This window comes from Solanum pennellii, chromosome 6 (genome assembly GCF_001406875.1).
Source record: "Solanum pennellii chromosome 6, SPENNV200".
In the NCBI taxonomy this organism is placed as follows: domain Eukaryota; kingdom Viridiplantae; phylum Streptophyta; class Magnoliopsida; order Solanales; family Solanaceae; genus Solanum; species Solanum pennellii.
In genome coordinates, this window is record NC_028642.1 from 51,335,750 (window position 1) to 51,361,883 (window position 26,134).

Genomic DNA, 26,134 nt, shown 5'->3' on the forward strand with positions numbered 1-26,134 from the left:
ACCAAAGCAGCAATGAACTTTGCATCTCATATAAAACATCACATGAACTTAGTTTATGTTTGTTTTGGCGTGAGAATTTTCCAAGATATAATAGTAACTGGGAACAGTTTTATAGGTTAATGTTTTGCTACATCTCTTTTTTCTAATAATCCCCCCAAAGAGGAAAATAAACAGATTTTACAATCATGTTCCATTACAAAGGTTTTCTAGATTTTAAAAAATATACTGCTTTTTATCAATTGGATTATGCAATGTAGTTGATATTTTCATATCCAACCAATATGTAAACTAGTGGAACACTACAAATGCAATTACTAGTTGTAGGTGAAGAGAAACAAGAGTTTGACTTTTGTACAAAAAAACAATACACAATGTTTTTATATAGTCATGTCACTTAAAAAGTAATATTCACCCTCCATAAAATAACTAATCAAGACAAGTCACATGTTATAACACGTTAAAATACATTTATTAGATAGTAATGTTATCTAGAAAGTAACATTTACCCTCCATAACAAGTGAACTTAGTAACCGAAAAAATATCTAAATAAGACAAGTGACATGTTACAACATACACTAATCGTGTAAAAATTATTTGCCATATAATAAATCTGAAAAATATGAAATTGATTGATGTTGGACATGTCTCCCTTTCATTTTCCAAATCCCACTCTACTTTGTCTTTACAACTAACACCACATTTCCCGCCAGATAACACTGACCATACATCAACAAAATTGGAAACAAACTTTTACATATGGAAAACACAAAAAAAAAAAAACATAAACTGAAAATTTTTCCTCAGTTTCTCCAAAATCAAGAAAACAAAAAGAATTGTTGTAAGAAAACATGGCACAAGTTGTAGCAAAAAAGAGACCACCTATATCCTCAAAGCCATCTCCCAATGTTCTTCCTTACCAAACTCCAAGATTAAGGGAACATTACACACTTGGTAAGAAATTAGGGCAAGGGCAATTTGGTACAACATATCAATGTACTGAAAAGGCAACAGGGCTACAATATGCATGTAAATCAATTCCAAAAAGGAAACTTTTATGTAGGGAAGATTATGAGGATGTTTGGAGAGAAATTCAGATAATGCATCATTTGTCTGAACATCCAAATGTTGTTAGAATCAAAGGGACTTATGAAGACAATCTTTTTGTCCATCTTGTTATGGAATTGTGTAGGGGGGGTGAGCTTTTTGATAGGATTGTTCAAAAGGGACATTATAGTGAAAGACAAGCTGCACATTTGATGAAAACAATTGTTAAGGTTGTTGAGGCATGTCATTCTCTTGGTGTCATGCATAGAGATCTTAAGCCTGAAAATTTCTTATTTGATAGTTCTGATGAAGATGCTACTCTCAAGGCTACAGATTTCGGGTTGTCGATTTTTTATAAACCTGGTTTGTTTTCTTGGATCATTTAATCTTTTTGTACTTTATCTAATTCATGTTTTCTGGTAGATCCAAATGGATTTTGATTTGGTTTTTTCTTAATCGATGGAAGTATTAGGACGGGAATCTTTGTAGCTCAGTTGGTTGGCTACGTGAAATTTGAGAACTTAAACATGTACTCTTTTTAACATTTTGTGGCAGGGCAATATGTCTCTGATGTTGTAGGAAGTCCATATTATGTTGCTCCTGAAGTGTTGCATAAATTCTATGGACCCGAAATAGATGTATGGAGTGCTGGAGTCATCTTATACATCTTATTATCTGGTGTTCCTCCTTTTTGGGCTGGTAAATTTACAATGTTGTAGTTTCATTTGTCTTGTTTTCTTACTAGCAAACAAAGGATCAAGGATTTACTATCTGTTATTTTGTTGTTTCCTTTTTCCGCTTTCAGAGACGGACAATGGTATATTCAAGCAGATTTTGAAAGGGAAGATAGACTTTGAATCTGAACCTTGGCCTCATATTTCTGATAGTGCAAAAGACTTGGTTAAAAAGATGCTCGATAGGGATCCTAAAGCGCGAATAACTGCTCATGAAGTCCTATGTGAGTACCACCCATTTAATTTGCTGATAAGGTATTAGAAAAGTTTGTAGTTTCATTATGAGAACTTGTTTGTCTTTTTTTTTTCCCAAGGTCATCCGTGGCTTGTGGACGATGCAGCTGCTCCAGACAAACCTTTGGGATCTGCAGTGTTGAATCGTCTTAAGCAGTTCTATGATATGAACAAACTTAAAAAGATGGCTTTACGAGTATGTACTGCTTTTATACATCTTTGCTCTTTTGCTAACTTGTTGTTTCTTGGATTTCATATAATGTATCATCGCTTGACATGCATAAAATTCTTAACTAGGAACATAAACACGAGTATATTGAACAGTCTGAAAGTGATATTGGTGATAGTTTTTGAAGAAGTCCTTGAGATATTATGTTTATCCTATGACATAATTCACTAATTTGGTACTTCTTTAACGGTTCTTCTAAAACTTTTGTGTTACAATTCCACCGGAAATTATTTGATATGAGCTAAGTTTCGGAGAAGATTGTCGTAGACAATCATCTCATTAGTCATGACTACTTGTATATCTCATCCTTAGAGATAGAACTCTAGAACTATGGTTTTGTACAAGAAACATATTTAAGACCTCTTAATCTTTTCCGGTGTATCCAACAATGAAATCCAAGTGATTCAGTGTGGTATCTAAGGAAAAATGCTGATACCGAAAGAAGGTAACTTAGATAAAGCTAAATGTTTAGATACCATTTAGGATGGTTAGGGTCTTAGGGAAATCCTTTTAGGTATTTAAAGGACTTATTGGATTCTGAAAGTTCTTCGAAAAAACTTGTCTATGGTAGAAAGTAATAGAGGCACATTGTTCAAAGCTCTCAATTCTCAGGTACTAATAGGACTTTCAGTTAAATGTAGAATTTAACTACTTGTATCTCAATTAGAAGTTCAGCCAAAATATGTTGCTTCTAGCAACGTCTCAAAACAAAAATCTCTCTCCAGAATCTGAATTTTCAGCATGTGGATTGTGATGGTTTTCAATAGACTATTTTCTGTTGTGCAGACCCTTATTGTGTACTCTTGGATTTTGCATACTAGATTGATTTCTGATGATTGTAGCACTTAATACAATCAGGTCATAGCAGAAAGGCTTTCGGAGGAAGAAATAGGAGGCCTAAAGCAGTTGTTCAAAATGATCGACACAGATAGCAGTGGAACAATCACATATGAGGAACTGAAAGATGGCTTGAAAAGAGTAGGATCTGACCTAGGAGAGTCCGACATCAAGGCCCTGATGAAAGCGGTACTTGCTAATTTCGTTTGTTTTAGAATCTCTATAGATCTGTCAAAATGCATTTTCAGTTATATTTTACAAAACCATTTGGCACATAGATTGTGCATGACCAGATAAAAGCATGAGAATTTGGCTGCACACATTCGCCACTAGGTACTGTTTATTGATCCTACCTGCTTACAGGATACAGTAATTCTAGAGCGCGAGTGCGAACAGCAGCCCAAGATTTTAGTCCCTCTAAAATAAGTAGCAAAAATGACGCGGTGAGATATGTTTTTGCAGGCTGACTTTGACAACAGTGGCACGATTGACTACGGTGAATTCATTGCTGCAACATTGCATTTGAATAAGATGGAGAGAGAGGAGAATCTGCTTGCTGCATTCTCCTACTTTGACAAAGATGGCAGTGGTTATATCACAACTGATGAGCTTCAACAGGCTTGCGTAGAATTTGGCCTTGGTGATGTTAAATTGGATGACATTATTAAAGAGATTGACATAGACAATGTAAGTCTCCTTAGCTATAGTTACTCTGCATTAAAAGAAAAAAAAAAGGCTTTGTACGATGTTTAGTTCATCCATGTCCTTTTTATAAGATTTTTCATAACTATCAACAATTTACCTACTCGTTATTCGGAACACCAGAAGTTGTGGTATCTTATGACCCTACCATAAGTCACATACCTCACGACATATCACATAAGATTGAAAGGTATTATCCAATACAATAAGCAGTTTTCTTGCTTCTACAAATGTATGCTGTGGTGGCCTTGGCCCAAAATACCTCACATATTTGACCTTTGCACCTCACCCTCATTGAGTCCAAGAATGTGTGTATCATGTGAAGTTGTGTTATGCCTTATAAAGCCCTTCACTTTCCTCTCCCACTCCAACGTGAGTCGCTAAAGTGTCATTACTAATATGCACCCCTTCTTGAGGAGCTTGTCAGCCTAAAAATCTGTCAGTCCTTCTCTTTGACCCGACCTCATCAACCAGCCCTCCGTCATGGGCATCACATTTCTGAGTTGAGTCAAGCTAATATATTTTTCTGTTTGGCAGGATGGACGTATAGATTATGGCGAATTTGCAACAATGATGAAGAAGGGAAATACAGGATTTGCTGCTAGAACAATGAGAGGCAATTTGAATTTTAACTTGGCTGATGCACTTGGAGCAAGTGACAGTGAGAAAAAAGAATAGAAGGTTTCTACTTCTATATACATTTTTTTATCTAAGAAAATATCAATTCAACTCATCGATAACATAATATATCAAAAATTGCATATTATTAGGAAATGTATCATACCAACATTATGTTTAGATTGTTTGGTATCTAACTCTCTAATTCTAGCATGATTGTTTACCAGACCAAGCTGATAGAACACGTTGGACCAACCGATAACTGGAGGAGGTCAAGGAGGCTTTCAACCGGACGAGAGGGGTCAAGTAGAGCTGTGTTTGCCAAGACAATGTTGGACTATTACCAGCATATATTGGTGCTCTATTATTTTGTGATGGTAGATAGATTTAGTGCTATAGTAGCAAAATCTCAGTTGTTGCTACTCTCAACAACAGCATGCCCAGTATCTTTCCACGAGCGAGATCTGGAGAGGGTGGGATATAAACAAACGTTACTCCTACCTTTGCTACTTTATCTTATATAATTTGAGGATTTTTTCTCTAGTTCATAAATTCTAAAATATTACAGTTGTTTGTACCTGAGAAGTGTTGTAAAAACCTTCTTTATGTCTATATTAATTTGATGTTACTAGAAATTGAGTACCTTTTAAGATCATTTTGTCATATGTCAAACACTAAAATAAATTTCAGTCTTCTTTTATTTGTGTAATCTTCTTAATTTTTTTTTTCCCTTCCAATCTTGCGGGCTTGATTTTTACCATAACAAATAGCATTACTTTTGTTCTTATTTTACTCTTCTTACCGCATATATGCAATATTACTTTTGTTCTTATTTTACTCTTCTTACCGCATATATGTAATCTTATTTCTACGTTTTAAAGACAGAATAATTATTTTTTTAAAATATCGAATTAAATAAAACATATCAAAAATAGTACTAGTACTATGAAAATTAAATATAATGTATATGTAATTGCAAAAAGTAGATGGGAGGCTTTACATAACTAACCTCGAGTCAAAATTAACCAATGATGGCTTCAAGTGTAAATGACCATATTATATAATTTCGAATATTTGTTACTCCCTCCGTTTCAAAAGGAATGGGAGTTTAAGAAAAGAAAAAAAATTTTTTAATCTGTGGTTTTAAATTGAAGTTATGTCAAATGTACCAAAATGTCTTTTAATCTTGTGGTCTTAAACATGCCACGTAGAAAATTCAAATTAAAGTATTGTCAGAAAAGGAAAGAGTCATTCTTTTTGAAACAGATTAAAAAAGAATGTCATAAAAAATAATGGGACATTTTTTTTTAAATGGAGGGAGTATTATATTAAGAGAATATGTAAATTTATACCATTTCTAATGCAATTATTTAAAAAAACAAAATAGGATTTCGGGGTAAAATAGTCATTTGGCTACCACTACAGATAGGATAGGCTTTCACAGATAAAATTGAGAGAGAGACAGAGAATACCCAAGAAACCTCTCACTCTCTAACAATGGCAACCCTTTCCCTGTGTTCTACATCTTCCCCCTCAACAGCACTTTCCAAGAACCAAACTTTTCTTAACACCCTTTCTGTTCCCAAAGCAAATTCCAATGTTACTTTTCTATCTCACTCATTTTCCTCTCTCAATCTCCGTTTCTCCAAGCCCAATTCTTTATCCTCTTTTGTACCCAAATACTCAGAATCTGAAGCTCCAGTAGCTGAAGTTGAAGCTGAACAAGAAGAGCCTGTTGTGGAAGCCACTAACTTGGAACCAAAACGGGAAGAAATCTTTGCTGTTGTTATGGTGACGACTCACTTCCATTCATGTTTAAATTTGTGTAGACATATCTGTTTGTTTTCAATTTCGAAATCAATGTGAGGGTACAATTTAGATTTTTATTGAAAAAATTATGAGGTCCCAAATGAAAATTTGAAAATTAAGCGGAAAATGTTTCAGTTGTCTGTTACCTTGAATTGTTTTCTCAAAGGAAATAGGATATTGATTTATTAAGGGAATGTTACTTTGTTGTATAAATATCACAACTTTGGTTCAAGATTGTCATGTGCTCAACCTTTGATATCACAAAAGCACTTGGAATTTTAATAAGGGGAATTCAAAATTACTCAGACCTATTATTGAAGCAATTTCTCGAATTACCTTTGCCACTAGAACGAAAACTTCCTTTATGTCAAATGGATTAGAAGTTCCAAAAATTTGTTTTCATGAAGAATGTTCCACCACACCTCACTCACTTCGTTCAAATTTTGTGTTTGCTAGTACTGTTGATACATTGCTGCTTCCTATGGTGTGTGTGGTGAAAATAGGGAGTGTTACAATGAAATTCTTTCGTTCTGTTATTTATACGTCAATGCCATTCTGTGATGCTTAGGTTTAGCATTCTGTTTTAGGGTGTCTTAAAGAAACAATACACATGTCTATGTGTTTGTGTCATATTGACTTGGCAGTGGTGGTGGCTATTGGAAATGTTAAAATAGTCCATGCTAAATAAGCTGAACTGAACTTTTTATATGCTTAGTATTCTCCAGTGGAGTTGCCTGATGTTAACAGAAAACTATAATTATTATGAAGACATGACGAAGGTTTAGTACTTGGTATATCCTTACCTGTGTTCTGGACACCATCCAATTTCAAAAATCTCAGTCTATGTTCTCTTTGGTTTTAGTGTAATTTCGTTTTCCAAGTGGGCCATCTATTTTCTGTAGGCGTTTCCTCTAGTTAAGTCTCAAAGGGGTTCATATGGCAGATTATAAGTAATATAACTAATAAATAACTGACAACTATCATTCAGTTCTAACTTTAGGTGTTATACAGTTGTCAGAGGGAATACATATCTACAAGTCTATGCGAACATTTAAGCAAAAGTCTAGTAATTGTTGAAATTTGATTTTGAGGTTGCCATATTCTACACTTTCATCTTTTATTGAATGTGAATTGTGAACTATTGTAGTTAACCGGAGAAAACATTCATGTTTACTACTTATTTGATGAATATTTTTCTTTTCCATGTGGAAAATACTCACTCTTGCGAGGAGATTATAGCTGCTATTTCAATCTGATCATTGTTCCTGCTGCTCACAATTTTCAAGTCCTCTAGGTGTCAAATTTTGTGCTTTATTTTGTTCTCTTTTCTTTTTTTCAGATGAATGTGACACTACCCTAATATAACTCTATTGGGCTTGTCTTTAATACGTTAAGCTGTTTGTTCATTTTTGCTCTTTCGCTTTCATAGGTTGGATCTCGGCAATATATTGTTTTTCCTGGGCGGTATATCTACACCCAGAGGCTTAAAGGTGCAAATGTCAATGACAAAGTGAGCATTTTCTTTGGTCTTACTTAATTTACAATTGATTTCCCAAAATCTGGTTACCTTCTCTGTGGCGTTGGCTTTAGTTACGTGAGTTGTTTTTCCTTGTCTCGCTATCTCATATCAACATTGTGGTGTCCAATCAAAAAGAACTTGCTTGCAGCAATTTCTCAATTATGTCAAAAGGCATCAATTTCAACCAATAGTGACATTTGCTTGTCCTATTTCTATTATCTTTGATACATTGTCTTCACCAGTTATTTTCCACGGAAACTAACACTTGATATAAGGGTTATATGTGTATGTCAAGGTTTTCTTGCCATATTGGCAATACTCTTATTTCAAAATTTCCACAATGAGGATCATTGTTGAAGCATCTATACTTGTTGCTTCTGCAGATTATCCTAAACAAGGTGTTACTAGTGGGAACAAAAACAAGTACTTGGGTTGGAAAACCAGTGGTGCCAAATGCAACAGTCCACGCTGTTGTTGAAGAGCAGGTCAGACATCATTCTTCCTCTGCTGTAGTTTCCACTGAGTATATCTTGTTTACTTGACATATCTGTTGGCTCATTATCCATTCCCATGCAGTTGAAAGATAAGAAGGTTATCGTCTTCAAGTATAAGAAGAAAAAGAACTACAGAAGGAACATTGGTCACAGACAGGTATGAAAGAACTGTTTTTAGTGATATCTGAATAACTATAAAGTAGTTTGAACTTTTTTAACCTATCTGTTTGCCCTTAAAGCAAGGCGCACCGTAGTCTATCATAGTTTTACCTATGTCTGCAAATAATTACCATGCAAACATGAAAACTGTCTAAATCAGTGAGCTTGCAGCCATGTATGAGACATGCCCCTTAAAATGATATTTGTGCAGAATATCGTAACTTGCCCTTGCTTATGCCAAACTAATTCGGTTTCTGTAATCATGCAGCCAATTACTCGGATAAGAATAATGGGCATTACTGGTTATCAAGATTCACCAGCAGTCACCCTTGCAGACCTAGAAGCAGCCAAGTGACTTTTAGGCTCAAAATTACGTCCAAATTGCTGTTTTCTCAACATCTGCTTAATAGTGCCTTTCAGGATTATGTAGTTTTGTATAGACCGAGAAAACAATGACAGAAATGAGTTTTGGAAGGCGCATTTAACCTCATGTTTTGTTGTAATTTCCATCCATTTTGTTTCTTTGCATGTATTATTTGGTTGAGCATTGTACTTGAGTTTTGAATATTTAAGAAACCTCTTTTTGACTGAACACCAGTTATTCTTTGCACTTACTAAGCCAAACATGTCTCTCATTCATCATCTTCTTAAATTGCAAGTGATTATTATGACCTCTTCATCTTCTTCTCAAGTACCAGACATGTCTGTTCATGTCATAGCATTTATCTGTAAATTGAGGGTTGAGAGATTGTTAAACCTAACACGTTATCGTAGACTTGAGGGAATTAATTTTCAGAAAGTAAAGACAAGCTCTAAACAAAGTTGCAGCTATCTATAACATGGCAGTTGGGACATAACCATAAGATCAAAGAAGAAAATACTGAACAGTGAAATGACTATAAGATCAATCTTGGATCAGAATTCATATCAAAATCTGTCTGCTACATTTGACATTACCTTAAACAATACTACAGGTAACTTCGGGTCAGAAACAGACTAACAGAGGGTAAAACATAAGGAGTTGACAAAGAACACAACGTTTTCCACTATTCTACCAATGGATTGGACAGTCAAATGTAGATTTCAGATTAGATCTATCTCGCTATGTCTTGCCTCTGCCTCGCTCCGAAAATAAAATTAAACTATATCTTCTATAAGTTACTTTCCAAGAGGATCCAAATTGGCCTTCTGGGGGGAGCTTTATTCGTATATTTTCTTCCTCTTCAAGATGGTAGGTAATATCGAGATAAAACCAATGAGGAAGAGCACGGACAAGGTCTTCAGATCGTATAGATCTTTCACAGACTTCAGCTCACCAAGAGCTAGGCCAGCCTGACAAGTTAAGATAAAACATCACATATGAGATTACAAAAATATAATGGAGTGATTACTCAGGTCTCACAAGTGATATTGGCACTACGAACTTCAACAAAAGATGTATCATCTTAGTTCAATGACAAGACAAGAGAGATGCATTGCCAAATTATTCACTTGGACAGTTTTAGATGATATGCTGCCGGTCAACAGCTCACATGATTTTAACTCAATTTCAGAAAATGAGCTTGATGATTTTTTTATAAAATGTACGCACCAAGTATAGCTTTCGTCTTTTTATGAAAGTAACACACAAAGAACCTTCACCATTACTATCACATTATGGGACTCCACATCACCTGAAGAGGCTAACTCTAAATGCTACCAACGTTAGATTGTGTTGGTGTACTTCTACCATTTATTGCAACATCTATGCTAGTGCCAAGCATGACATCCTGGAACTGATTTACCCATTTATAAAGAGAATACGGCTTCAGCTTCTTGCGTTTTTTAAAAGAGTATTTGGATGGTTTGAGAGTTGGGAAATAGCCTCTTTACCTCCACGAGGTAGGGGCTGCATACACTCCATACTCAAACCTCCCACACCCACCTGTGAGATTTCACAGGGTATGTTGTTGTAAGAGAGTCACCACACAAAGGAAGCTAGTTACTTTTTTAAGAAAGCATGTCCTCTAGATGCATTATACCAATCATTTCAGAGCAAAATTGAGTAATACAGTTGAAAGAACATCAAATGCGGACAAGCATGACGGGAAAAACCACCACCAGCTGAAGAAAATTTACCTTGACTGTAATATATGCGGCTGGAATGAGACCAACCAATGTGGCCGAGAAGAAAATATGGAATGGTATATCCACTATTGGAGATGCCAAGTTGATGAAAAGATTTGGCAATGTTGGAGTTATTCTCAGAAACAACATATAGTTGAGCAACTTATCCCGACGCTTGGCTATCTGAAACCACATGTTACACATTAGTATGTGCCAGAAAATGAAGGAAGCATGACATTAGAAGATCAGCAGCACATTAACAGTAAACAGTTCAGAACATCACAAACCTCTGCCTGGAAGAATCTCAATTTTTCAGGCCACAACCAGCTAACCAAAGGTCTGCCAATTAATTTAGACAGAAAAAAGCAGGATGATGCACCAGCTGTAGCATTAAAGACAACCAAGATAAGCCCTTTAAGAACACCAAAAAGTGCTCCAGCAAGCAAGGACATGAATATTGTCCCAGGAATCATAAATGTCTGCATGAATATATATGTTGAGCAGTAACCCAGAATGAACTTCGCAGGATAAACTTTGGCATATGTTCCAATATTATCCCTGAAGGAACAACCAAGATAATAAGTTATAACAGTACCATACTAGATAATAACTAGAAAAAAGTGGTCAAATATCATATTAAAACATCATGCCAGAAAATATCTACAAATAATATTTGGTCACAGAACCTTTGCATGAAAAGATTTTAATTAAGAAGCAACATTACAACCAGAAATTCATGATGCTGAACAATGGTAAGAAGACTGCTAGTGGTTTTCAATCTAAACGATTGAAAGTGAACCTTGTTCTTCGAGCTTCGTACCCCATTAGGTTTGAGGAGTATCGAGCAACCAACTCTCTCTTGTCATAATTGGACTTCCTCTTTCATTTCCTTAGAAATTTTTGAGTATAAAAGTGACCGGATATTTTTCTTCCTCCAAATCAATTTCTGACAAATCCAATTCTTCAAAAGGAAAACTATGCCTCTTTTATTTTATTTATGTAAACCAACAACAGCAGAAAGCATTACTAATTAATGAGCTGGTACTGTCAATGTCATCAACAGAAAAATAGATTTTCCTCCCCTCACCTCACTTTCTCCTCCTCAAATTGCAATTGTCCCCATTGACCAATTGGTCATGAATTCATGATCAACTCACTCGTGCCTCATACTTAACAAATTCCACATCGTTCCTGATTTTCAAGCTTTAATCGCGTTTTAAGAGATGTATTGTTGTGGGACTACACTAGGTATATTGTTGATTGCATCAGATTTTCACATTCAAAGAACAAATTTTTGGTGAAAGAGAAGAGAATACAAGACTTCTGTAAGGCTTTTCACTCCATTTTACAGAAAATATGCCGTTGAGTCATTCTGGTTTGTTATTATACAGAAATGTTACAGGATCCTGATGCTTTTACTAGACATTGGGCATTGTACTGCACAATCTTGCGAAATTTATCTCAACAACCGGTACACAATAGAAATACACTTTTTCTTTATACTGAGGTATCCAAGCTAGATTCCACACATCTCTACTATTCCACTGGGTAAGTCTACCGACAAGGCTTAAGATGAGAAGAAATCGCCTTCTCTGTTGGAATTCTAACCCAAGACTCCCATGGTTTTCACTCACTTCATTGACTGGTAGGCCGCACTCATGGGTCATACATAATAAAAATACACCCAAACCCATTCTGAAGAGATTGTACTTTTTTTCTCATCATAATGTGTATCAGCTTATAATGTTCTTAACTCACAGATCACACAGTATAGGGCTATAGGCTCAATCAAATGGTTGCATATGTATTACTTTGGTGAGATAGGCATTCTACTGCCAATAGTACTTTTGTGCTTAAATATCTGGAAATTGGTACCAAGTGATATAACCCATTTATCAGTTTGACAGAGCTTCCCACACACTATTGCTCTACCTACCGTCTTCCAGCTACTTCATGTATTTAGAATTAGATGAAAGGCTTAGCAGCCCCTTAAAGTTGTCCGCAAAATTCACTTAAACACCTTAACATGCCCATTTTTCTATTAGACACTCAAACCTTAAAAAAGAAGTACCTATCAAACATTTTCCTAAGACCTGGTGAAAAGAGGAAGTGCGTGTAATACACATGCAGCTGATGTGGCAAAATAGCAAATCAAATGAAGACATGTGCATTTAAATTTAAAATAATTGTATAAACGAATGAAAATAAAAGAATCTAAATCAAAAAAGAAAAGAATTTCAACTTAAAAAAGAAAAAGAAAAATTCATGTTACCACCGTCACACCCACCTGCACCCGACACCATCTCAAACCTTTCCTTTTCTTCTCTCACTAAAATCACCTCTTGTCCAACACTGTTATTTTCTAAATGGTGATTTTGACATATACTAAGTATGAATTTATCTTCTTCTTTTTTCTCTTTATGTTTTCTTTTTTGTTCCTATTTCAAAATTGATAGTATTTTTTTTTCTTATAAAAAAGATCTGTTCATTGTCTTTTTGTTTTGATTTCAAATTTACTTTCTGTTCTTGTTTCGTAATCAAGAAAGAAGGGGTGTGAACCTGAGGCAGTGTGTGTGGCCTCCATATTTTCCGGCAAAAAAAATGAATGGTGATCTCCATTTTTTCAGGCTAAAAAACTTAGATTATGTTCTTCATTTTTTCTAACAACGGAAATGAGGGCAGTTGACTACATTTCTTATTAAATTTAAGCATAAGTTTAGAAGAAGCAAATCTATTAAGAAAAAATGTAAGGTGGTAGATTTTATTGTTATGAATAATTGGTGGCAGCAGGTCTGCAATTTTGATAGATTAAGTGAATTATGCGGACAACTTTAAGGGGCTATCGATGACTTAAGCCTAGATGAAAAGTGATACCAAGCACCCAAGTCTTTCCATGCCCTGTGTTCCATCTGAGCACCTACTCATTAATTGATCTAAGGAAACCGTAAGTCTTAAGGAGATTAAACTAAAAGGATATAGTAGAAAAACGTACTAAACGACAAAAACAGTCTGCAATTATCACACCTAAATTTCTTCTGCCACACAGATAAATACTCAAATAGAAGAGAAATCTAGACTGGAGAAGACGAGAAGTTTCTTCTTTTATACCAGACAAAAGAAGTTAAAGGTTTAACTTGTATAGTTTCCTTTTTTCACAATCAAATTTAAGGCCCCAATTTCTGAAACTAAGCTGACAACAGTACATTGATGAGAAAGTCACACCCCTGCGCTCCCTAACTAATGCACACACACAATGAAGTATTTAGGAGGAAAGCTGCTTTAAAAAGGACATACACAAATGATTTCTCCTACATGCAGATCAAAACTAATTGTATCAGAAAATTCCCCAAATGCAGAAATTTGGAGTGCAAACAGTCTATATGGAGCTCACCCAACCACTCACTGCACAAGCTGAGTGTTCTCAAAAAAGTATATATATAATAGTTGCAACCATAAACTAAAAGTAATAAAAGCTTTGTTTTATACCTCAACCAAATAGTTTTCACACAAAAGGTACATGATTGACCACATATACGGCTGGGGCAGCAGAAAAACACAACTGCAAGATTACAAAACACAACACAGGCACCTCAAACACTTAGTAGGGTTAAGCCCCAAGTATCACTCGATACGTGGCAAGCAACAGGAGCTTAAACACAGCAATGACTAGCAACATAACTCCACAAGCTGCTTAGGTCTCTCTAAATTTGACACCCCACACGAAATGCACAAGCAACCACGATACAGCTAAACTTAACAAAAGCAAATTGATGCTACAGTTCAATGTCACATAAACTATACCAATCAAAAGCAGGAAATGAAACACAAAAGCAAAACAATTGCCTACTTGAGTATCCGGAGGTCAGAAAGGGAACGAGGCAACTTGAGTTTTCCATATTCAGCAGCTGGCATTGTCAAGTATATAGAAAATAACCCTACTGAAAACACCAGAAATACACCTAAAGCTGCCGCAAATTCCCATCTTGACAACGGAAACTTCCCTTCCTTATACCTTTTACCAGTCGGTGAATCCTCAGCTCCCGGCGTCAAACCTAAGTTCATTTCCTCATCCCTTGTCAGCAACCGCCCCGTATCCACTACCAAACTCCTTGGCGCAGCCATTGACAACAACAACGATGCTGGTGACGATGATGAACGTGACACCCTATTCTTCATTCATTTGAATTTATATAAGAAAATTCAATCAAACCCCACCGAAAAAAAATCCAAGAAACAAACCCCCAAAGCAAAATCTTGAATTATCTATCACCGGAATCAAAACCCACAAATAAAATACAAAAATAATCACCCCCAAATTAATAGAAATTCAAATCAAATCAAATCCCAGAAAATCCACCAAAAATACAGAAAAAATCTATATTTGAAATCAAAGTAATCAACCAATTTCTTATTTTTTTTAAAAAAATATAGATCAGAATCAATGAAACCCCAACAAGAAGATCCACCAAAAATACAGAAAATTCAAGGGTTGAAATTAAATTAGACAACCAATATAATATAAATAAATAAAATAAAAAATGAGCAGCAAAAAAAACTATAGGTAGCTGAGATTTCAACTGAGAAGGTGAAATATTTAAATTAGGAATTTGACATTATTTTTATTTTTTTTGGCTTTAAATGCAAAGCGATTTTGATTTTACTGGTTTTTGGGAAGAAGAAAAAAAAGATAGGTGCATGAAGAGTTAAAGTCAATGATGATTGATGTGGAAGTAAGAAGATGGCTACTGGGATTCTTTCGACCCGCTTTTCGAGGGAGACACGGTGGGGAAAAGGAAAAATCTTCGACTCCGTCTCAATTTTTGTGATATTTATATATAGCTTATACATAATATGTATCAATTTTGATCTTTAAAACGGTTTGATTTTCAAGTTAACTATCAAAATAAATACTTACAAAACAGCTATATAACTTCTAACAATTTGACGCGATAAGACAGTAATAATAACTTTACATATGCTCATAAAATAGAAAGAATTAATGATCAATATGAAAAGAGTCAGACAAGTATAACAACACAGAGAAAAATTAAGAAGAATATGAAACTAACCTTGGAATTTTAACGTTTTATATAATATAAAGTTGCTAATTCAAAATCGTGACAAAGTGCGAAAGGAAGATTAAAAAATAAAAACAATATCTGGCAAGGTTTTATGTTAATATTTAATATTTATGTATAGATAAAGTACTAAATTACTATAGTTTTAATGAATTATCAGATTACACAATAGCTAATATTAAAATAACAAAATCAAACTGATAACTCAAAAATTATCTTTTTAGAAAATCATTTTAAAAAAGTGTTAACCTTATGACCGAATAGCAATAAATTTATAAAAAAAAATTGATTCGATTTATGATGGATTCAATTTTTCCACAGTCCTATTTAGATACGCTAACTTTATTAAAATTTTAAATTAAATATTATTTAAATTAGAATTTGTATTGTATAAGTATTAATCTTAATTAGTATATTTTTTGTTATATCAATACTTTTTGAAATTATTATAGTATATGAGTAATTCTTAAAAACATAAAACATCATATTAGTTTAATTTGTTCTTTTGGTAAAAAAAATATATATATACTCCATTATGCCAGGCACCCTTCCTTTTTATATCTATTCCAAAAAATTATAGAACAAAAGGGACTATACACTTTCTTCTTTTGTTTCAAAAGGATATAAAAAAGAATATGATACCATTGATTTGGATTATGTTTTTGCGGAGATAATTTGATGGTAAAAAGGTACTAATACTTCATAAATTTCACATTATAAAGTCATAATCGATAAAAAGATAAAATTCAAAATAAGAAATTTCGATTAGAACACATATTATACTTAATCAATTGGAATTTAATACTCTTTGTTTTGTGGTGCAACTTATAAAGAAGCTACCATTCTATATTAAAAAACATTTTAATATTAATGAAATAATTATGTACACTAATGCCAAAATTTGTTTTAAATTATAATTATTTAAAAAAAAAAATCTAATAAATTTTGTGTCTAGTTAACTTATGTCATGTAAAGTTGAGATTAAGATATCAATATTTAAACAAAATGAGTTGACTCAAATCACATCAACCTAAAATGATCTTTTAAGTATTTAGAAGGATTATTAAATCAAAGAAATTTCAGAATTTATTTCAAAACGGATTTATCTTTTGTTTCTAAAATTGAAAAAGGAAAAAGTATAAGACATTCTTTTTTTTTTTTGGCTATTATGAAATGTCTCAACATTTTTCTTTGAATGAGATGAAATTTAGAGCTCTTTAAGTTCAAACCTCGAAATTGAGTTGATTTTTGAAAGAATGTTACTTTCAAAATGATTTTTTCAGTATGATTTTAAATTAGCGAGTCATGCCTCTAAACAAGTATTGCATAACAAATGAAAAACCATTTAAACTAAAGCTTTTTTCAAATGATATGTCCTGGTGAGTATTATTTCAAATGTTTGATACATTGAAAATGTTATTATGGAAATAATTATATCATATTTGATGTATCTATAATATTGTTTTTGTAAAACTTAAAACTCAGAACTCTTAAAATAATACTGAGCAGAAAAAGCAAGAAAATAGTTTTTGTGTATGATAATCTGATTATCCCCTCCCTCATTAGCATAAATTTGCTGGCCATTTCAAAAGGTCAGGTTATATATTTGGTTAACTAACTATATTTGATAGCCAAATATACAATAGGTATACACTATTTGTATTGAAATTGTATATTTCATGTATATCTAAAAGGTCTGTAGGATTCCCCTACAATTAAATTAGATTCATTCCAAGATAATCCAAAGAACCTGTTGCTATCCTATGGGCTATGTTTCACATTGGGCTTTCAACTTTTGTAGACTGGGCTCCAAATGATATTTTGTCAATATTGGGCTTTCAGTTTTTGTTGGACTGGGCTCCAAGTGATATTTTGTCATTATTGGGCTTTCAATTTTTGTTGGACTGGGCTCCAGGTTGATAATTTGTCAATTGGGATGACAGCTTTTATTTAGTAGCACAAATGAAGTTACTTTTTTTTTTATTTCATAGACAAATTAACAATCATTTTCCCCCAACTTATCGTGTTCCTATTATGTCTTAAAAAATATTTATATTACATCTAGATAAGGAATGAGAATTGAACTAACACTATATTACATACAAAATTTTCACTGATACAACTAGACTAAATATATTGATGATTTTAATGTTTCTTTATGACATACCATAGCAGACTTAAGTCAATATATTTTGATTTTAAGTTTGTTAGGTATACATTTTACTTGAATCGAGGACCTATCAAAAGCAATCTCTCTGCCTTCACAAGATAAAGTTATATACGCACCATCCTCCCCAAATCTCACATATCGCTCTTGTAAGTTAGTTGAATCTAAAAAGAATACCAAATCTTCTTCTAATCTAGGAACTTATATATTACTACACCATATAGAAAAGTACAAAACTAATTGAATGACAAATTTTAATCAATCATATAAATATATATATATATATATATATGAATAGTACTTTTCGTCTGAGATGATCATAACATGTCTTCTTCCAGCTTTCAACACAAGCAACAGCTAATAACATATAATTACAAAAAGAGAGGAAAAAAGGAAGTTGAAATACAAAGAGAGAGAATTAAAAAAAGTAGAAAGTATATAAAGTGCAAACTGTACCAATAAAAAAATGGAAAAGGATATACATGATATACAAATGGCATGGGGAATGGTATTTTATTGCTGGTCCAAACATTTTGACAGCCTCATAAGAACAACAAATGTCCTGAGTTGTCTCAAACAAATATACATAAAAAATAAAAGGAACAACAAAGAGACAAAATGGAACTAGACTTGGAAAGTAATCATCAAAGTGTATATAGGAGTTACATTATTTTAGTAATTAAATGTTAAAAAGTATAAAACATGGCTTATGTGGGGAGACATGTCCTTGTCAATCTCAACCCTACTTAAAATATAACCTAACCCACCCCCCAACCCCCCATCTTGTCCCCTCCTTTCTCTAGGACCTTGTTAAGTCTTTTTCAAGTTTAGTTGCCTCCCCACCCCCTACTTCAATCACATTATGCATGTCTAGCTCCAACTTGTGTTAAATGATACATAATCCGGCATTTAAACTTGGTCTTAACTGATATTTACGCATTCTAACACTCTTAAATTTGTATAAAGTTGAACAAATAGTCATATTCATCCAACGTGGAGTGATACATGACAGTTTGTGTCCGTGTGTATTACGTCACGTATATGCATTTGTCTATTTGCTTAATTTTAAATAACTTTAAGTGTATACTTGTGTACACACAAAGTTGGAGAACATAAATATGAGCTGAAGCCAAGTCAACGAACAATTTGTGTAGTTTGTTTTTTTTTTTAAAAAAAATTTAGTCATGGTACTCAATTCAGTTTGCCTTACTCTAATTTCATAGGTTGTTAGCAACTTTCCACTAACGCGAATATCGAATAACTCCATCCGTCAAAATTTAAATATGGTTGAAAACTTCGATAAGATTGTTTTGAAATAATTGGATAAGTGTCTACTTAGGAGTATTTGAAACTAGCAACTTAATCCACCATTAGTTTTTTTTTTTAAGAAAAACCTATATTACTAATTAATTATTTCTACGGTAAGAAAAAGGTGTTATTTCCTAATAAAGCTTAAACTGAATGTAATTTTAAATAATAATAAAAAATTAAGAGGTAAATTTGGACATTTTTTCTCAAAAAGGTTGGATAACAAGTTACTTATCATTGTTAGCTTTCTCATGTTAAGTTACAAACATATAATTACTTTTAGTTAGTTTCACTATAATCTAACATAACACAAAACCTCTTCACCTAATAAGTTTGTCACTCTAATTGACTCCATATATAAGTTGTAAATACTCACTCCTTTGTCCCACATTTGTAAACTACGTTAAAAGTACTATTAGTCACAATAATTAATTCAAAATATTTAAAAGACATATAAAAAAAATCGATAAAGATAGATTTATTTGAATCTTGAAATTCAGAATGTGTCATATAAATTAGACCAGAAGGAGTATTAATTTTTTTACTCAATATAAACTTGAACCCTTTCAATATCCAGTGCATTTCTTTTTGTGGAGGTAGGGTATATATATAGTCTTTTTTTTATATATATATTTTTAATTTTAAATGTATAGTAATAGCTAGCTAGATTTGTAATTTGGTATGGCATCATATACATGATGAAAGAGTTGAAAATTTAGGTTAGTTTTGTTGAGGAAGGCAGCAAAAAACTCCACAGGCCCACCAACCGCCCCACTTGCTTAGTTTACACTATTACTTGTATAACAATCATTGGCCAAACCAATCCCTCACCCCAAGAAAGATAAAACTAGCTATAAGTGGAAAAAAAAAGGGTTAGTTACCTGTTTGGTACAGTCAAGTTTTCGAATAACATTGATAGACAGAGTTATCTGATATTTGTTGTTGATGAAAATGACAAATATCTTGTGAAATTAATTGAGATGTGCAAAAATCAGTATGGACAACAGGATCATAAGAAATATATTCTAACAGTGGTGTTGTTTATTTCAATATCTTTTAACTGCTATAGCGAAAAGATACTATAAAGAACATATAAATTGATTTAGAAAAAAATTGGATATCGTAATAGATATTGTTAGTGAAAATCTGACTATATAAGGTAGTACTTTCTTGTTTTGGGAAAGTAGCGTGTATATAACTTTATTCGTATATATCTTAGTGATGATATAAAGATTGTTTATAATAAATTTTCAAAATAAAAATAACAACGACCAATGGTACGATAAATAAAGGCAGGTAAGTACTCTAATATTCTGTAATAATAGAATCGAAATTAATTAAGGTAGTAGTAGAGTAACAATGTTTGGAAAATCTTGTTATTATTAACCATAATTATAGTATCGGCATTTGATTAGCATTTTCACTTTATTTTGGAAATTGGCGGCTGGAGAAGAGTTCACACCAATACACTTCAACTTGAGTAGCTCAAATAAATGATTGTGCCTTCTTTTGCCATTTATTAAGCAAAAAAAAAAAAAACATGAAATAAAATTACAAAACACATACTGTATTCTCTATTTTAGATATCAAAATTACGACCAAGTCATGTCATTATATTGTGATTTGTGAATATGCTGTAAATTAAGACTTGATAAAATTCACTCAATTTGTCATGTTTAATTGTTTAATCATTCTTTATTTATGTAGTTTATTTTGACACTTTCAAGTTCGATCGATCTGAAAGGTGGACTATATATAATTGACTATGAATTCTTTTTTAAATATTAACTACTTTATCTTTTGATATACTGAAAAATAAATTTCTTTATGCCTGATTTATTTTAGGGTAACTTTCATATATAGCAAATATAAAATTCATATTTATATGACATAGCAAAATTTGCATAATTGCACTCCATAACAAACATATATATGTAATTCGCTATACATATACAATTGAAGCGAACTGTATAAAATGAGAACGAGAAAGAGAAAGAGACCTTGGCGGAGAATTGTATAAAACGAAGTGTATAAGACGAATTATATAATTACAAGTGTATAGAACGATTATATACAATTTGAATTTGCATAAAAAGAGAAAGAGAGAAAGGCAAAAGAGACTTGGGCAGAGAATATACAATTGAATCGAATTGTATAAAACGAGAAAGATAGAAATTATATACAATTTGAATTTGTATAAAACGAGAAAGAGAGAGAGGAAAAGAAACTGACAGATGAGTATTTTTATTGCATAATTATAAGTGTATAGGACGAAAATATATGTATCTCCATGTGTATATACAATTTTCTCTCGCTTTATAGAAACAGAAACACAATTTATACATTTCGTTTCTGTTTGAATAAGCGAGAGAGGCGAGGGTGGCGAGCGAGATTAGGGAAAGTGGCAAGCAATATCTGGGAGAGGGGAGAAAGAGGAACAAAAATATATGTATTTATACAATTTCCTTTCACTTTATACAAATAGAAACAGATTTTATACACTTCTATTTATATAAAAGTGAGAGGAAGCGAGCGAGAGATGGAGCGAGAGAGGAGAGTGGTGAGCGAGAGTTTGAGGGAGAGAGGTAACTAACAAACAGTCTGCTACGAGGCACAATTAAATCAAAGGATGATTATAGCAATTATTTTAATTTATTAGTTTACCATTATTTACAATTTTTCCCTTTATTTTATAATCGAACAAGTTATATATAAGAAATCAATACTAAAATTGGTAAGTGTTGGACTGCTTGGAGCTCAAACCTATTATATAGCTCATTTTCACTCGATTTATTTCGAATCAAATTTTTATTAGATAAAATTAAACAAAAACATAATGTTTTATATTTTTAATCAATGTTAATTAGCCAAGACTAGAAGCATCTACTTGACTAAAAAATATGTCACCTTCTTATGAACCTTTCAAACAAGTAAAGAGTCATTAAAATTAAATTAATGTAGATTATTTAAGAAATTAAACAAGTAAATTAACTATAAATAGAAAGGCCCACATTGTGAGGGAGATATTCAACCAATAGTATCTATTGTGGGACAACATTTAGATATTTACGTTTTAAGGTTTGAACATAACCATGGATTTCAGGAAAATTAAACATAATTATGTGGGACATGTTTTTTAGCCAGTCTGTGTTTTCTCCCATTTAAAATTTAGCCTATTTTTGGTAGAAATATAAACCATATATTAATTTCTGGTTTTGAAATCATTCTACTAATAATTATATTTTTAACCTTCTCTCTTTGCTCTAGAAGCTTTTCTACAACATTATTATGTCTCGCCTTACATTCTTGAAAGTTGAAATCCATGCATAGTCCATTTATATATATAATAAGGTATAAATGTAGTTGGAATCTACGTTTTTCAATTTTCAATGTGCAGGTGTAGATACTTAAATTTAAATAATATTAAATAAATAGAAACATTCCTTCATGTGACATCTTACATGATAATTTTATATCTTACGTGGTGTCCTACGTGTTTTATGTCACGTAAGATGTGTGTCTACTATCTATTTATGCACGTCCAAAGTTGGAAGTTATAGATGTCAACTAAAGTTAAGTTAAATAACATATTTATGTATTATGTTTTAAATATAACCCAACGAAATATTTTAAATCGAGGCTTAAAAGACTATTTTTGGACAAATTTATATCTTTAGCCAAAATATTAGATTATGATCTCAAAATTTTATTCGTTAGATTGACAATATATGGTTCCAAGGGTTGTATTTACGGACATTTTAAAAGAATAGCTAAAATTTAAATAATGGCCTAAAAATGATATTAACAATGATGAAGTGGCTTTAAATTTAAATAATTAAATTTTTTTCCTACGTTATTAAAAAATTAAACCATGGTCTTCTAGTGGTTTGATATTTAGTCATTATTTAAGATGAAAAAATTATTGGTCATTATGATCAGGCTGATGAATTTGACTTCTGTATATCAAGGGTAATTAGTACAATTCATATCTATATTTTTTTTTGGTCATAAATATGTTCGAATCATAAGTTCCTCAATGTAAAAAGTGAAGATATCATAATTCATATAATTTTTTCCACTATATATATGGAATAAAAAATTTTAACGAAAAGAAAAGGAAAAATTATTTAAATAATTTATGAGTTGTTAATTAGATTTAATTTGTCTGTCGTTATATATACTAACCATGATGGTGACTCTATATTTTTGCCACTAATTTATGTGTCCTTTTCAAGATGACATGATAAATATTAATCCACCATACTTGAACTAATCAAAATCTAACTAAGAGAAAATTAAGGTAGTTGATTTGTTGTTTGTTGGAAAAGAAATATTATTATAATTATATTAATAAAATGCTAAAAAGAAAAAAAAAAGATATACGTACAATAGATGCGATTGTATTTCTCTTAATTAAAAGTCTCAAATACAAATTTTATAATGAAAATCTTTTTAATAAAAGGTTTTTCCTCTAAATAAAATTTTATTCGATTCAAATTTAAATTAGTCGAACTTCCGTTTAGGAAAAAATAAAAAGTAAAAGAAGAATAAGATGTGGAGAGGTGGGTAGATTGATATTAGATTGCAATGATAATCTCAGATAGTACTTAACATCCATTGGTAGGAGACTTGGGTCCATTCTTTTTGTCTCTTTCGGTTTAGCTATACTAATTTAAAAATAAATAAATTAATATACTATACAATTGGAACCTTCTTTTTATTTTTTATGTTTTTATATAGTTAAGGTAGTTAAATCAAATTATCCAATAAAAATTCAGATTTTACCTTTCACCAAATTCAGTGAATGGTGTCATGATTTAACCGTTCCGTTCATTTGTATTATCTCGTTTTATTTTTAAAGTTAAATTATATAAACTTTTGATAATATTTTAAATTATATTTTAAAATTAAATTAATAAAAAAAAATTTGTAATATATTGAAAAAGTGAAATATGACAAATAAAGTAAATAAAGAGAGTAATTACTAGATTCTCCATGGAGGTTTCGTTCTTAAATATAATAAACATGACAAATAAAATAAAAATTGATTGATAATATATTGAATAAGTAGAAGTGAATAAAAGAAAGTATATATATTAAAATTAGAGGGGATGAAATACCACAAATACATTACTGTTTTTTAGACAATAACTATCAAGATAAATACATACCTTTTAACTAAGTGTAATTAATTATTTTTTCTTTCAATATTTAATACTCATATCAAAATTTAATTAAATACGAATTTGTATCGGAAGTCCAAAAATATTTTTGAAGAAAAATGAATAATATCCATCCAGAGAGATTTAAATTCGAAATTTAATTAAATATAACTCTATCACAATTTTTCTTGATAACTAGGCGTAGAGTTTCTGTTCAACCATTTTAATGGATGCATGAAGCTTGTAAATTATAATTGATCTTAGTTTTTTTTTTTTTAAATAAAATAAATGAAAGACATTTTAACATTTATTAGTTCCTCACATTAAAGTTAGAGTTAATTGAAGTGAAAGCTAATTATTAAGCAGAAGTGGCTAACCGACCCATATATAATATTATCCATTTTTGATTAAGACGTTTAGGAAAAAGCGGCACCTTGTCATTTTCTCACTTAGTGCTTAAAATACAGTTAACCAATTATCTAATATTTTACCCTAATATATATTAGGTGAATTTTTTCATCCTTCAAAGTTTTGATGACAAAGAAATATTTAGAAAGATTATATGAAATTATGTGATTTATGCTTTACTTATGAGATTATGCATAGTTTTTAATGATAATAACCTAAATATCAAATTGATCAAATTTATATCTTAGATCTACTTTTTCGTAATATAGTGCACTCATCTTCCTCTTGAAATCTTAATATGCTTCTGTTTGATAAATAGAATTATCAGAAATTGATTAAATTTATATTTTAGATCTACATTTTTATAATAATGCGCTCTTCATTCTCTCGAGAAATTCCAAACACGCCTTTAGTTTGCTTGGTGGATTAGAGTTATCATAAACTCTGTATTTCTATTGATGGAAGATAACAAATCATACAAAATTAATTGAGATATATATAAAATATTTTACCGATTAAAAATAAAATAGAATAAAATACAAGACCTAAGCATAAATCCTCCTCCACTACTAGTAATAACCTTGAACAGAAGGCAAGAGTCCATCTAGAAGATATATTAATATGTTTCCTTAGATTTTGTTTTGCTTCCTATGCTTGGTTTACAATTTTTTCTAATTAATTATTCTTGATTTTTTTTTATATTTATGGCCTAAAATTCAATTGATCTTAAAAAATGCCATTTTTTGAGATCTTCTCTTTTACTGTACTCAAGGCCTACGAACTAAAGGGTACCCGTAAAAATAGGATTAGAAAAAAAGTGACTTTTTAATTGAGAAATATGTGTCAACCACAAACTTAAATCTTGAAAAATAAAAATAAGTAAAAAAAAATGCTAAAAAGTGACTCTTGTTTGTGTGTTTTCTCACTCTTGTGTGTCATTTTTTGGCTTGGATGATGATTTTATTAGAGTATAATTTATACATAAAATAGAAACTCTTTTTTTTATTTATTTTGTTGAATGAGTCCTTTTCTATTTGTGGTAAGAAATGTTATATATAGTAACTAGCAAGCAAGCGTGTAATTTGATGGAGCTTACTTGTTGCTTACACACTTAATTAAAGGCGTTGAAGAGATTTATCTTCGAAAAAATTCATCAATCGATCTATAATTTGAATTATTTAAATTTCATCAAAATCTATTTAATTTATTGAATTCGAATGTATAGTTAATATTTATTTAATAAATTTTCTAAAATTTAAACGTATCAGGTTTAATATAAAATTACTAGATTTTTCGACATGTTTGTCGAGATAAATCATTACTAAGGAATTTTCCTATACATTACGAGCAGCTGGCTTTTTTTTTTATAAAAAAATCAGTGTTAAAAAATTAAATAAAATTCTGGGCTACAAATTAATTTCAAACCATTAATTACAAATTGTGATGAGTTTAATTTCATGAGTTGACAGCATGGACATCCACGTGGATTCCAGGTGTGCCAATTGTCCAAGGCGGCGCACCAAAC

At 31.6% G+C, this 26,134-nt stretch overlaps 3 protein-coding genes across 4 annotated transcripts; 2 read left to right on the forward strand and 1 right to left on the reverse strand.

The window, feature by feature from the left end:
- The first annotated feature begins 733 nt into the window (after positions 1–733).
- On the forward strand, positions 734–5,054 carry LOC107021066 (calcium-dependent protein kinase 11). Of its 2 annotated transcripts, none has more exons than XM_015221649.2 (8): positions 734–1,408; positions 1,601–1,744; positions 1,851–2,003; positions 2,094–2,209; positions 3,101–3,268; positions 3,542–3,766; positions 4,319–4,462; positions 4,611–5,054. In XM_015221649.2, the coding sequence occupies exons 1-7, from the start codon at positions 850–852 to the stop codon at positions 4,457–4,459; spliced, it is 1,506 nt and encodes a 501-aa protein (XP_015077135.1). In that variant the 5' UTR covers positions 734–849; the 3' UTR covers positions 4,460–4,462; positions 4,611–5,054. The 2 variants fall into 2 exon arrangements, with proteins under 2 accessions (XP_015077135.1, XP_015077134.1); XM_015221648.2 differs by having other exon boundaries at positions 735–1,408; positions 4,627–5,054.
- A 741-nt stretch (positions 5,055–5,795) lies between these two features.
- Positions 5,796–8,977, forward strand: LOC107023571 (50S ribosomal protein L21, chloroplastic). The gene is made up of 5 exons (XM_015224297.2): positions 5,796–6,190; positions 7,638–7,718; positions 8,111–8,212; positions 8,304–8,378; positions 8,649–8,977. Exons 1-5 carry the CDS (start codon positions 5,897–5,899, stop codon positions 8,733–8,735), a joined length of 639 nt encoding a protein of 212 aa, XP_015079783.1. The 5' UTR covers positions 5,796–5,896; the 3' UTR covers positions 8,736–8,977.
- Positions 8,978–9,255: 278 nt separating this feature from the next.
- Positions 9,256–15,300, reverse strand: LOC107021373 (uncharacterized membrane protein At4g09580-like). The gene is made up of 4 exons (XM_015222018.2): positions 14,334–15,300; positions 10,774–11,044; positions 10,499–10,669; positions 9,256–9,712 (listed from the first exon to the last, which is right to left on the reverse strand). Exons 1-4 carry the CDS (start codon positions 14,660–14,662, stop codon positions 9,581–9,583), a joined length of 903 nt encoding a protein of 300 aa, XP_015077504.1. The 5' UTR covers positions 14,663–15,300; the 3' UTR covers positions 9,256–9,580.
- Positions 15,301–26,134: the final 10,834 nt, after the last annotated feature.